General features: G+C 36.2%; 1 protein-coding gene across 7 annotated transcripts in view; it reads left to right on the forward strand.

Annotated features, from left to right (window-relative positions):
• PPFIA2 (PTPRF interacting protein alpha 2) overlaps positions 1-14,629 on the forward strand; it is a 402,262-nt gene that overhangs the window by 361,464 nt on the left and 26,169 nt on the right. For all 7 annotated transcript variants that reach the window (XM_081249916.1, XM_081249918.1, XM_081249917.1 and 4 more), the window contains 2 exons: positions 4,179-4,260; positions 8,499-8,699. In XM_081249916.1, coding sequence (XP_081106042.1) covers positions 4,179-4,260; positions 8,499-8,699 — 283 coding nt within the window. The remainder of the gene's footprint in view (positions 1-4,178; positions 4,261-8,498; positions 8,700-14,629) is intronic.

Below are 14,629 nucleotides of genomic sequence, written 5' to 3' on the forward strand. Positions count from 1 at the left end.
CAGTCACTCACTGACACCCTTATCAAGAGAGTCTGAGGCCTTTGGAGGGAATCTAATGGTATTCTTTATTGCAGACAAGAATGTGTTCCCTGAAAATACACAGTGACTCAGAAGTTTTTCTGATTCAAAATGACCTTCCCTTACAATTAGTACTTTTCTTATTTTTGTTTCCACACAGGAAATGACAATCCTGTACCTGAAACTTCCTCTAGAAGGAAGTGCTACTGATGTCCTCTAAAATCTGGTCTAAAACTTAAAACAAAAATGGGTGCCCATAACTATAGTAATGTATAAGTGATTTGAGGGGAAAGGATGGTTAAATATTAGATTGTCTAAAAGGAAGGAAGGAAGGAAAGAAGGGAGGAAGGGAAGAAGGGAGGGAGAAAGGGAAGAAGGAGAGAAGGGATGAAGGAAGGATGGAGGGAGGGAGGGAGGGAAGGAAGGAAGGAACGGAGGCAAAAATGTTTCTTCAGGCCTGAATAGAAAGACAGTAACTTCAGACGCAGATGAGTACTAGGGAATGTGATCATGACATCGCTCTGGAAGAACTGTCACTGAACCTTTGAAAAGGTTGAATCTGGGGCACAGAGAGAATGCATAAATTTCTACACATGCACTGGACGAACAGAGAACACCAGTATATACAAAATGCCTATTTGGGCCAAATCAGTTTTATATTTAATATTTCTAATATTTTTCTGACAGTGACTTCAAAATATCTAATGACAGCAAGCATGGCCCCATGAAATTAATGCTATACATGCCCTTAATAATGTTATGAAATCATCATGTATTAAACTCAGTGATTTCCAACAGTTAGAGCATTACCCATATTGCTTTATTTTTCTAACAGTGCCTCTCTCTCAAGCCAATACGCCCAGATATATGTCTCTTATAAATTCCGTATAATGCAGACTTTTTTTAATAATAGAGAAGAATTAAATGTAATATTGCTTTGAGAATGTCAATGCATTTCTTTACATAATTAAAACTGCCCTTGGGTTAAGAAAAAGCAGGTCTGGAGTTAACATCAGGTAGCACACAGTCCTAGAGTAAAATCCAGCCAGCCACTCCAATCTGGCCTGTTTCTCACAGTTTCAAGTGTGTCATTTCAAAGGCCTCTACTTGGGATTTAGCTCTGCCAGCTGAGGACCAAAGGGCAGAATCCACTGAACTTGAGCCTCCTTATTTCATTATCTTTGCAAACTCTTCCTAAAGTTATTGTGCTATGAGAGTTTGTGATTTAAACACAATAAACAAAAAAAAAAGAAAACTTTTCCAAGGTTTACATCATCCAATGACTTCTCAAGCAATTGTATGATAACTTTCTGTTCAAAAAGAGAATAGGATTATTTGAACACACCTCAACCAGATTCCTATCAGGGGTCGCAAACCAGATCAGACTCTTGGACTCGTGTGGAATGGGTGCTGTGCTGACGAAGTGGCTAAAAAAATGGACTAAAAAATACATTATGGGATGCAAGTTACTGAAACAAGAAGCAGCTAAATGCAAATACTGGCTGACATGTTCAACATTCACAACTATTTACGGAGCACCTCTTTGGTGCCTGCCTTTGTTCTAGATGCTTCAAATGCACTTCTGAACAGAGTATGTATCTGAAACATTGGTCCTCCTTGAGCTTATTTTCTTTAATGTGATGACAGATTGAGGAGTAAATGCCACTGTATGTTAGAAGCTAAGTGCCATGGGAAAAAAATAAGGCAAGGAATGGGGATAAAGAATGTCTGCTTGGTGTTATGGGAAGGAGGGGAAGAGACATTCAGAGGGAAGGAGACATTTGAATAAAGATTTAAAATATGTGAGGGAGTCAGGCATGTGAAGATAGAGGGGACAAGCATTCAAATAGAGGGAACAGCAGATGCAAAGGTCCTGAGGCAGAAAAAGGCCTGGGCTGTTTCCAGGGAGCAAGAAGTAAACTAGTGTTGTGGAGTGAGATGGGAATTGAGTCAGAAAGAAGAAGAGGGTAGGGTGGATCCTAACAGCTGCTTGAGCTTTTATTCTCAGTGAGACAGGTAGTAATTGGAAAGTTATGAGCAGAGAAGTTACATTATCCAATTTAACTTTTAATAGGATCACTGCAGCTCATGTGGTGCATTTTTTTATTAAGGAACTAGTCAGAATTAAAATGTTCTAGTTTTCAAAAATGGCATATGTACAACTCATGTAATTCACTTGTGAAAATGTTATGTGCTTCCTAGGTGTTGAGGGCATATTGACTTGCTTTTTTGCTAAATGTAGCAAAAACCAGTTGTAAATGTATACTTGTTTCTTCCCCTTTAACGCCACTCACCTGTCACATAACTGGAAGTATTTTTTCCCTAATGAATATAATATTTCAACTCTCAGTAATGCTCTTGGCTCTGTGGAAGCCTACTCTACATTTTCTTGCACGTATTCTGTGTTCAGTCCTGCCTCTGCCCCCCACCCTTACTGCTCATCCAGATTGGAACATCAACTGTAACTCCTTCCCACCAGCCCTTCAAAGTCAGTTCAGTTGCTGCAAAGCCTTCACTGATCATTTCCATTGCTACTAACCCCTTCTCCAAAACCCTCATCCTTAGAATATGCATCATTGAGTTTTGGCATCTAATTGTGCATTGTGCATGTTTTTAAACAGTTTCATGTGTTTGCTTTTTCTACGTAACCAGGGATCTCCTGGAAAACTGGGTGCATGTCTGTATTTCCACAGGTCTCAGCTCACAATAGGTGCTCAATAAGTACCTGATGGTTGGTTGTTTAACCCTTCAACCCATTTCTGTCAATATATCTTTCACAGTGAGACTATGCTATTCAAATCTGGTTTTCAATGAAGGAATGTCACTGGGAAGCCTGAGGGAACGGGTGAGGGTAAGGCAAGCCAGGTGAAGGAGCCCCTCTAGTTTCACCTTTGATTCATGGCACCAGTGTCGCTGTTCCCTTTCCCAGGTGCTAAATAGCTTACACATGCTTCTTTGCTATCCCATGAAATGAAAGAGCCGTTGATTTATGTGTCTCTTCATCTACTATAACTTTAATTTTTGTTTTGCCTCTCTGTTTCTTTGTCACACTGCATTTTTTTTGGTAGCATCCATCACAGACACGGAAAGCTTTCGTGTTAAAAGACATTTTTATTATATATTTTAACATATAGTCCACCACAATGAACAATTAATCAGTTGGTAGTAGGAAATAATTAAATGCTTCATTTTGGAGTTCCTAAGCATGAAAGACACACAGTCAACATAAAGCAATATGTGTAAAAATGTGTGTGTAGGATCAATGCATCTAAGGAATAGAGAATATATTTTCCAATATAGTCCTGGCCAGGTATATATCAATTTGAGTTTCAAAGAAAACAGAAACTTTCTATTTCAATCATGAGCGATCTGAAATTGGTTTTGTAGATGGATGTCAAGGGTCAGTAGTAGAGATAGTGATTAAAGATGCATTTGTCAAGGTTCTTTACAACTTTTTGTTATCAGAAACAACCATTTGTTGTCATTGAGATGTTTTGCTTTCATTAAAACCAGTAGTGATTATAAATGGAAATAAGTGTACTATTGAATTTTACACCTTACATTGCTTTGTAGTGATGGAAGTCAATTTACCTCGGAGTTCTCTTCAAATGAGAAGTAATTTTGTAGTCTATACAAAAAACTAACTCCTAAGATAGCCATCTGGACCCAGAGAGCATACTAAAATCAAGCATATCACTTGAATGGGGCTAAAATGACCAACTTGATCTTCTGCCTCTATAAACAGGCATTTATCTACTACTGAAATAATAAGGGAAACAGGCAAGACAGATGGAAGAAGCCTCATTTAGATCCTGTAGTGCATGCCAGAATACGCATATGTGGGCCAGTTTCTTGCTTAAGGGACAAGATATTTGCTGATAATAAAATTCAGCTTCTTAGTCCATTAACATTTAATGTTTGAATTTTAGTGAATAAGTGTTGGGAAAAATTGTTTTTAGATGTCAGTGTTTCATTTCTAATAAAATCAATGGATGATTTGCATGTTTTATTCAAAGGAAGAAGGATTTCTGTTATTTCTGTATTAACTCATAAAAAGTTTATAAAGGATTATTGGGTTTTTTAAAAATATTGTCATTAAAAGTAATCACAGCTGTCTTTTCCCATATTACCTGACTAATAATCTTTGCTGTATACTTCAGGCATGAACTTCTAGAAGAAGCTCGGAGAAAGGGATTACCTTTTGCCCAGTGGGATGGGCCCACCGTAGTCGCGTGGTTAGAGGTAAGAGAGTTAAACCAGAAGGCTCTTAATCCAATCACTGCTAACTTGATAGTATTTTTAGAGACAAGTAAAGACCGGTTCCTGACATCCTAGTTTTCCAATAGTCTGGAATAACTTATAAAGAGAATATTTGCTTTATCTAGGAACCCATGAGCATTCTTGTGAGTTTACTCTGATGTTTTCTTGCGATTGTGGCAGAAGGAAGCAGGCCGCGAGATAAAAGAAAATTTTGGTAAATTCTATCTTCTTCATATCCAGAGTAAATCAAGAAACAGTTTTTGAGTGATACCTCTGTTGTTGCAAGAAAACATCTGTCCCAGTACATCAGTCCAGAGCCCTTCCTCATCAGCCCGTTAACAGAGAAGAGGCATCTCCATATATTTAACACTTCTGACTTATCCAAGATATTGCTGCCATTCCTTTGCTTGTAGTATAATTCCTGAACCTAGTTCTTTAAGACTAGGGGCCAGCTAGATTTAGACATTTGGAGTTATGCAGAAGAAGATGCATTCCCTTGTTCCCTTCTGTGTCTAGACTGAATGTTTTAATGAAACAAAAACTACATTCAGCATTTCCTGCATAACACAAGGGTCTGGAGAAGTGCGTTAATACTTGATCAGCTTGGAGGCAGCAGGAGCAGACCAGGGCGGTGAACGGAATACATATCTGACCACGAAGGGCCCCTTCATACTGCTTCTCAGTAGTTTTCACTGCCCCTTCCATTCAGTTCTCTAGTGTGGGCTGTTGGTAGCTGCTAGGATATGCTGATGTCAAGGCAAAGAAGAAGACAGCCCTCCCTGTCCATGGGTTCCCCATCGTGGAGTCAACCAAACACGTTCAATCTGAGACAGAATCCGAGGATGATGAGCCTGTGTATACCAAGGCCCAACAGTAAGGGACTTGAGCATCTGCAGATTTTGGTATGGGGTGTCCTGGAGCCAATTTCCTGAGGGTACCAAGGGACTGACTGTATGAACTTTTCTTGCTTGGCAGAGGCAATTAAAACCCATTGTTTTAAAAGGTTCGGGATTACAAAATTGTCCACCTTCATTATCATATCACATCCAGAGCTAATGAATTAATAAGGAACAATCAAAACTCACTTGAGTTTAAAAAATAATATTATACAGCTAAATATAAAAACATGCTGCATTTTTTTCTTGGACTGAGAAAGAAGGCTGTGTCTTGCTTTATTTTATTCTTTTATATCAGTCAGGGAATTTTTAGCTTATTAGTGATCAGAGCTGCTTCTTCCAAATATTTCTTTCAAATTACTATATTTTAAAAGTCAATTATAAGGCAAAATGCTTAAGAAAGCCCACCTCAAAATTGAGAGCAATTCTTTGTTCGTTTCACTCCAGTAAAATGAGCTGCAGTTTGACAGAGAGTTAACTGCTGTTTTGGCAAGTGATGAACAAATCCTTTATATATTAAAAAAACAGAACAAAACAGATTTACTGACATTAAGGGGCTAGAAAATGACAGGCAGTGAAGTTTGTGCTAATTAAAACTATCCTGAGCATGCAGAAATTGCTCATAATGTGCTCCATAAAGTGACTTTATAAAATGACTTTATACAATGATTTCACAACTATTTACAGAGCACCTCTTTGGTGCCTGCCTTTGTTCTAGATGCTTCAAATGCACTTCTGAACAGTGTATGTATATGAAACATTGGTCCTCCTTGAGCCTATTTTTTTTCATGCAATGACAGATTGAGGAGTAAATGCCACTGTATGTTAGAAGCTAAGTGCCATGGAAAAAACATAAGGCAAGGAATGGGGATAAAGAATGTCTGCTTGATGTTATGGGAAGGAGGGGAAGAGACATTCAGAGGGAAGGAGACATTTGAATAAAGATTTAAAATATGTGAGGGAGTCAGGCATGTGAAGATAGAGGGGACAAGCATTCAAATAGAGGGAACAGCAGATGCAAAGGTCCTGAGGCAGAAAAAGGCCTGGGCTGTTTCCAGGGAACAACAGCATTGTATAATAAGTGAAATTATACAATGGAATAAACAAGATGAATGAGGTGGGTGATCCAATGAATGAGAGCTCTTAACTTTCACCTCCTTTAGTATCTCCTTCAATGCACAGTCCACTAAGAGTGATGTGAACAAATAAGTCTGATGCTTCACACACCATTTATCAACACGAAAAACTTTGTGAAAGTCTAGTCAGGTATGACCTTGGTAACCATGTATTGGCAAGCATTTGGGTAATGTTAACCAGTGTGGAAATCCAAATATCTTAGCACAGAGGAGATGAAAAGAGGTGACAATCTTTAGGGTCCAGTGAAGGTATATTTAGATGTTTAGTTGTTTTGAACAACTTGAGTTTACAAACGATGAAGTCAAGTCCCATCTTCTGTCGTAGCTAATCATATCTGTCAAGGCAAGGTCAACTCCTTTGCCTAACCTGTAGGAGATACTATATTCAGTCATGCACTGTACCTATATCCCCTCTCTCCTTCTCTTATCTCAGTCACAGCCCAGGCCACATTGACTGAAAGATTTGACTTTTTGTGTTTCCTCTACAGAGGCAAGCAACCCTTTAATATGGCAGAATTTTTTAATTAAAAAAAATCAGTGTTACCTATTATCATGTAACAAATTATCCCAACACTTAGCATTTATTTTCCTCCTGGCTTCTGTAGGTCAGGAATCTGGACATGGTTTAGCAACCGCCTCTGTTCAAAGTCTCTCACAAGGCTGCAAGCAAGGTGTCAACCAGGACAGCAGTCATCTCAAGGCTTGACTTGGGGAAATCCAATTCCAAGCTGACTCAGTTCCTTGCTAGCTGTTGGCCAGAGATATCTGTTCCTTTCACGTGAGCATCTCAAAGGATAACTCACAGCCCTGCAGCTGGCTTTCCCCAGAGCGAGAGCTCGGAGAAGACAGACGGGGAGAGGACTGGCAGGAATGAAGCCACAGTCTTTTCATAACCTAATCTGGAAAGTCAGATGCCATCACTTTTATCATAGTCTTTTCATTACAATAAGTCACCAGGTCCAGCCCAAACTCAGAGGAAGAGGACGATACAAGGGCAGGAATGTCAGGAAGTGAGATAATTGGGAGCCATCTTAGAAGCTGTGTAACACCAAGCCTTAGAAATAATAAAGCCAAATCCCTTCCATTTTACAAATGGGGAAAATAAAGCTGAGGTTTAGAGGACTTACTTGACTCGCCAATGACAAGGAAGGAATTAGAGCCCAAGCCTTCTGATTCTTGATCCAGAGCTCTTGGCATTGTATACTGCTGATTTACAGTTTTTCTTCTCTTACTCTCTCACTCTCATGCTGTCTCCTTTTACTCAATCTGTTCATATCAACAAATAAAATAAACAACAACAAAAAAAAAATCAGTATTTTGGCTGTTTAAAACCAAGATTTAAACTGCTCATTTGCATGTGCCCTGTTTCTTAATCATAGCTAATGATGGAGGAGGGGCGGGGAGGAACAGAAAGAATATTCCTTATTTAAGTGTATGTAATTCAGATGCTACAACACAGTGCGTTCACCCTGTGCTGCAGATAATGTGCCAGGCATTATGCTGTGCTCATTGCACTACCAATTCAATTGTCTTTCCAGAGCCTCACGTCAAAGCTGAAGAATCACAATCCCTAATTTCTAAAGCATTATTCATTTTGTAACTCTCTTTAGCTAATGTTTTCCAGATGTTTATAATGTTAGCCTCTTCCATTAGCCCAGCATTTCATTCTCCAAAAAGTATTTTCATATTTAGCATCTAATTGAGCTCATACACCTATAGGTAGATAGATTGGAAATGTGGCTTAGCCACATTAAAGCCTTTGATCAAAGGCACTCAGAATTCCAACGGAGAGTTATAAACTGAAGTCTTCTATTAAGCAAATGTTAATTGAGCCTTTACCTAATGCAGCTTGTAGCTGTTCTTGTCCTTAAACTCAAGAGGAGATTTGGTGAGGTGCAGCTGTTTCATGTATCCCTAATAATATAAATCAGTTGTTAAACTGCAGACCCTGAGGACTGCATTTCCAATCTTTGTTTCCATTACTGCCTAACTGGTTTTTTTGAATAAATTATTTAATGTTTTTGTGCATCTGTCTCTTCTGGGGAAAAAATAATAGCATCTCTTTCACGGGGTGTGGTAATAAATGAGTTCATACAAGTAAGGTACTTAAAATAATGTCGAGCGCATAGACATTGTTAATGGTTAACTATTATTATAACCTGGGTATGTATTTTTCCCTATCCAACAGCTCTGGTTGGGAATGCCTGCTTGGTATGTGGCAGCCTGCCGAGCCAATGTGAAGAGTGGTGCCATTATGTCTGCTTTATCAGACACTGAGATCCAGAGAGAAATTGGAATCAGCAATCCTCTGCATCGCTTAAAGCTCCGATTAGCAATCCAGGAGATGGTTTCCCTAACCAGTCCTTCAGCTCCTCCAACATCCAGAACTGTGAGTCCATTTGTGCTCCTTCCCTCTCCCAGTGCTGGGTGAATAGCAGCATCTCCAAGTCCACAGAGCAAAATTGTGGCAGTACACATTTCAATGTCAGCATGGATTATTCTGAGGAGCTTTAGCTTGCTCTCCATTAACCTTGCTGCTACTTTTAATAGGTTTTCAACTGAGGAGCTGTGATTCCTATCAGACTTGAAGCCTGCAACCAAGATAGACTTTTGAGCTAGCCTCTAGACTAAAGTTTAGATTTTTCTCCCAAGCAACAAGACCAAGAGTTTACTCTTTTTCAGAATTTTTCTTTTTAATGTAATCCAACATCTCAGGAGATGAGCAATAATAGGCATTAGTACTTTTTGAAGATGTAATGCTAAACTCACTACTTCTTAAGCAGTTTTCATAATTATGAAAGTACCTTAGTATTTAATGTTTTATAAATACCAAGTGGATTACCTTCCTTCAAAACCTGTTTGCCTTTTATTTATAAATCCCTATTTCTCTCATAATTTCATCCCTATCTTAATATTAGGAAAGAACAAAATATCTAAAAAAGGCATGCCAGGTGCCAAATTCAAACACTGAGGAGAAACTCCCAAATAGTATTCATTCTTTCTTTGGTCCTTTCCCAAATTATATCTTTTGCTGATAAAGGATATGATCTCTGTTGTTAAATGGACTTTTCTGGTCCCATGTCTTATGCAAAATAATAAAATATGGAAGAATGAGGTAAGTTTGAATAGTGGGCAAAAGATAGAAAAGCGATATTACTTTATTTCAGTTTTCAGGCACAAAGCTAACTTGAGTATAAATTTTTACATGTGGTCTTAAACATAGACCATAAATTAGAGAAATTTGCTTCATTTTTATTACATATGTTCTTGTATTCCTTCCCAGTGCACAAGATTCCAATGCTAGAAATACAAGGTCAAATTTAAAAAGTGTTTATCTTTCTTGTATAATTCCATCTTAACTTCTTCCTAAGAAACATTTAGGAGAAAACATATACTTTAACAAATTCTTATATATAACTTGTGTAACATTTTAAAATGTATATAAATGTTGTATACTATACATTTTGTATACTATACTATACATTTTGTATACATTGTATACTATACTATACAATAATGAATACATTTTTCATGTATTACTGAAGCTAAAAAATAATTCAGAATATGTTTAAAATAAAAGCTGAGAAGGCTATTAAAATAGTTATTGTAAACTGATTTCAGAACTGATGATGAGTGTCCTGAGTAACTTCCAACTGAGGGAGAAGTATCATGACTGGTTTATGTGCCTGAAAACAGTCAAATGTGAAGAGAGCTTATGAAACCTTTCTTGATCTATTCTCAGTTCGCCTCAGAGGCTTTATTTCCTCAGATAAGGATCCCAACAATACAGAACTACTTTCAGTTTCCTAAACTTTTATGATTTATGTTGATTATAAGCTTTTTCAATTGCTCTTCCCTCTGCCTGGAACCTTCTTTCCACTCCAAGATCACCATTCTTCTCCAACTCATCCTTCATCTAATGATTCCTGAATGTTCTTCCTCTAAAAAGTTTTCACTAAGCCCCAAAGTCTGGGTTTTCTTCCCTTCCTGAGTTACTACTCTGTATGCTTATAAAAGCTATTTTATAATTTTCTCTTCTTGATTCATCCCACACTAGGCCAAGAAAGTATATTATCAGGTTTTCCATAGTCCCCAGGCCTTAACTCAGTGCCTGGCAAATTGTAAATAGTCAGTAAATATGCATCTTAAAATGATGATTGTACAAGTCACTCTACTCACCATTATAGAGGATATGAGATATGTATACCCTGATTACAGAGAGGGCAGTCAAACTAAGAAAAGGAAGATGTGTTCACCAGGAGGTTTAGTAGAAGATACATAGTTTAATTCCTTAATGTGAGATAGAAGCAGAGTGCCGTGGAATTCAAAGGAAGGAGAAATCACTTCTGGTTGAATAAGGCTTCAAAGAGGAATTAACATTTGAAAGACAGGTAATATATTGTTAATTAATTATTAAAATTATTAATATTTTCACTATTAACTTTTTGATAGAGAACTTTTCATTCTTTCTCATTTTATAAAATTGAATTATTTTCACATAATATATTATTTTGTAATTTTAAAATTTAGTAATATAGCATGAATATTTCCCCCATTTTATTAAGTGTGCAATTGTAATATTTTTAATTGCAGCATGCCTCCTTAATGGAAATACTGTAATTTATTTAACCAAGTCCCTAATATTGGACATTTTGCTTATTTAACAATTTTCTTTGTATTTCTAATACCATAGTGGATAAGCAAGTACTTATATTATTGCATTAACTGAACTGCAGTAATTTCCAAAGCAATATTCGTATACAGGGCATTTATACTCTTATTACTTTTGAACCTTAATTGTCAAATTGTATTGTATAGTCCTTTTTTTCCTTTGTCAATGTTAATAATTACATTGCTTAAATTTACATTTTAAAAATTACTAGTAAAGTTAAATTTTTTCATATGCTTATTTATTTTAGCATTTAAGTAAATTACCTATTCATGACCTTTTTCATTTTTCTATAGGATTATAGGAATATTCATTTTTCTACTAATGTGTAAAAGCTCTTTATTCACAGAAGACATATGCCCTTTGCTAAATATTGATGCAAGTTTCATAAGAGATAAGTTGTCTCTATTTGCTTTAAAAATAATCTACTGAGTGCTTTTTATTTCTTTTACTCCATCTACATGGAAGTATTTACTTGTTTCTAATATATTTCAAATATGATTTGCTTTGCAAAAAAACTACATGTGAATTTCTAGGAATTAATCCACTGCATAAAGTGAAGCTGAAAACATTTTAAAGTCATCACCGAAAACTATATACTAGGATTCACACTTTGAAAATTCAAAAGGAGTTGGTTTGGGTTTTTTGTTTTTTTTAAGAAATGTTATCACGTCTTCTAGAACACTGCACATAGTTCTGATCCTACAAGATTTTCCGTGTGTTTAGGTTTGGGTTTGGTTTCTAAGAAAGATGTATCTTGTTCATTCACTCAAATTCTAAGAGGAAAAAACAAGATACTTAGATTATTTTTTTTTAACTGACAGAAATCTGCCTCCTGTCTAGACGAAATGGGCTAACATTAGAAAAATCTAATGTTTACATTTATTATTATTATATTATTTACATTTATTATATCTTTGGACCAGCCCTAATCTTCCAGCTTTCTGTTTCCTCTTCCTAAGCTACAGTTACTGTAGAAGGCCTCTTACAAAATAGAATAGAGATGGAGATATCAGGTAATTGAAATATTTGGTTAAAGAGGTGTGTCATAAAGAATAAATAAATACTTTAAATATTTTATCCTAAGTAAAAATATGTAAATGTTCAGGCACTTGCAAATTTAGATGAAACCCTAGGACTTTTCTTTGAGTATAATTCCAATGCCTGGAGTTTCGCATTATGTTTATTTGATAACTTCATCCATTAAACATCTTCAATTTTTAAAATTTGAGTTTCTTTTTAAAGTGAAAACTTGAAGATACTTGAAAAGCTATGTGAGTGCAGAATCCTCCTGGAAATTTACAAATTCTTCCCCAGACTTTGCTGAAGTTGTATCTCACTGACAATGTGTTTTAAGATTTACCTTTATCTGGTCTTTCCAAATAATTCAACTTAGTGTTCATACATGAGCCAAGTTTATTTAATTTTGGCTCTATGTAATATTTATTTAAATTGCCTAATTTTTTAAAAAGTGCAGTGGGAGTAGACAGGTCTGGGAACAAATATAAATGACCTTTAGTAAACATATAATTCAGCAAATTTGAGCAGACATGTAAGGCATAAGATAGGCTTCAGCACAATGTATGGGGAAAATAGCATGTATTTATTAAACTAAAGATTTACTTGGGTAGAGATTGTTTAATGAAAATTCTAATGAAATTGTAGTAACAGCCATCGGTGGAGTACTTACTAAGTGTAAGTCCCTCTTCTAAGTGCTGTACATTCAATAACTCATTTGAGCCTCAGGACAATGCTATCAGATGGGTACTTTTATGACATCACTTTTACAAATGGGAGAAACTGATGAACAGAGAGGTTAAGTGACTTGTCTAAGGTCACACCCCAGGTTGTTTTGCCCCATAGTCTATGCTCCTAACAAGTGTACTCTCCTGCTTCTTGAACTCTACCAGTTTTCCTTCTTTTTTGCAACATTCTTCCAGTCTACTTTGGTTCCACTTTTCATTATTACTAACCTCCTAAGCCTCAACCTTTAATGTAAATAAGGTGAAATATAATTGTGTAAAACTCGTCTTATTATAATGATAAATTTTTCTCTTCTTATGGTGAGAAATATCAATTCAGATAAGGGGAAAATGTGGATCTAGGCCATTTTGAAAGTGAAAAGTAAATTTCAAATTAATTTACTTTGTAATTCAACTATAAAGTAAAAAATTCTTCAAAATGACTTATGTAGTTACAGAAGTTACTTCTAGCTAAAGTTTAGGATTATTCTGAGGTCTGGCTGCTTTACTTATTTAGTATTTCTGACAGCAACAGAATTATTTTCCTCCAATTAATTTTCATGAGTTATCCCTTAAACTCATTTTTTCCTTAAACTCATTTTAATATTAATTTTTATATCATAATTCTGTCCTGAATGATTTAATTAGTTAAGTGCTTTAATTCTCAACATCCTTTAGGAATTTTCCTACTAGATCTCATTTGATAAATACTATCTGAATACTCTACTCCATCTGGACTGAGGGGGGGCCAGCAAGGCACCTCAAACAAAATTGAATGAGGCACTCACTGTCAGTACCGACCTTGTACTTGCATGATACTGAAAGTGAGTGCTTCTTTAAATGTAGTCCCCTTGACACCTCATCTACCTCATCCTAGTCCCAGCCCTGTATCAGAATATATTACATCATAATTTTAACTTATTTGTATTTTTTCTAGTATGAGTATGCAGCTTTAGTCTACTTAACAGATGTAGATTCTAAAATTTAGAGAAGTTTAGGGAATGTCCTGGGTAGTTACTGAGAAGTGGCACTGCTAGAACTCAAGCCTCTTGATTATAATTTGGTAAATTTCCAGATAGTTAAAATTTTAGAAATCATTTGCTAGACTCAAATGGTATTTGCCACCAAAAAAAAAAAAAAAAAAGTCTACTGGTTTGCATTCTCCAGCTCAGATACTGGGGGTTGCAGCATGGACTGATGTAAATGATTTTCAGCGGCTCTCAAAACCACAACCAAATTATATGGTACTTGTCCTTTATGCTTTTCCAAGCTACTTTTTGCATTGTCTTTATCCTTGGACCCAAGGCACCAGAGTCCTTTGGTTGCTCAAAGCGTCCCACTCTAGCTATTCTCTAAGATGTGCTCTTTGCTGAAACACTCATGCTCTAAAGCACCCTTTTATGACTTACCCTGTTGAAAGTTCCATCCTTTAAACTGGCGGTAAAAAGAAATAAATCTGAATAATTGACTTACTACACATGGGTTTGCTTATAAAATAAACTTGTTAAAACCTCAGCTAATGCCTAATTGATTGGGTTGTTTAGAAGTCATTTTATAGATTACTTTACAAGACTCTAGAGCAGGCAGTGCTCCTCAGAAGTAAAACTGCAGAGCATAAGTGAACAGCTAACTTACAACTTCAGAAAGTTTCACAACCATACTTTAGAAAATTGCCCTGGATATATACTCATTTTGCATGTAAAGATACAGATAAAGCCATAGCTTGCAGAGTCCAACTCACCCCAGAATATGGTGACAGACTGGCAAATATAGACTTTAACCTCTGAAAGAGATTATACATGTATGTATTCTAGTATGAAATAATACTGGTCAAGTTTCTTATAGAAGGAGGGAGATCTTCATTGTTTGGATTCACAATCAAGGTCGAATCTTTAGAAATCATTGTAA

Source organism: Mesoplodon bidens, assembly GCF_964165515.1.
Source record: "Mesoplodon bidens genome assembly, chromosome: 11".
NCBI classification, from domain to species: Eukaryota; Metazoa; Chordata; class Mammalia; order Artiodactyla; family Ziphiidae; genus Mesoplodon; species Mesoplodon bidens.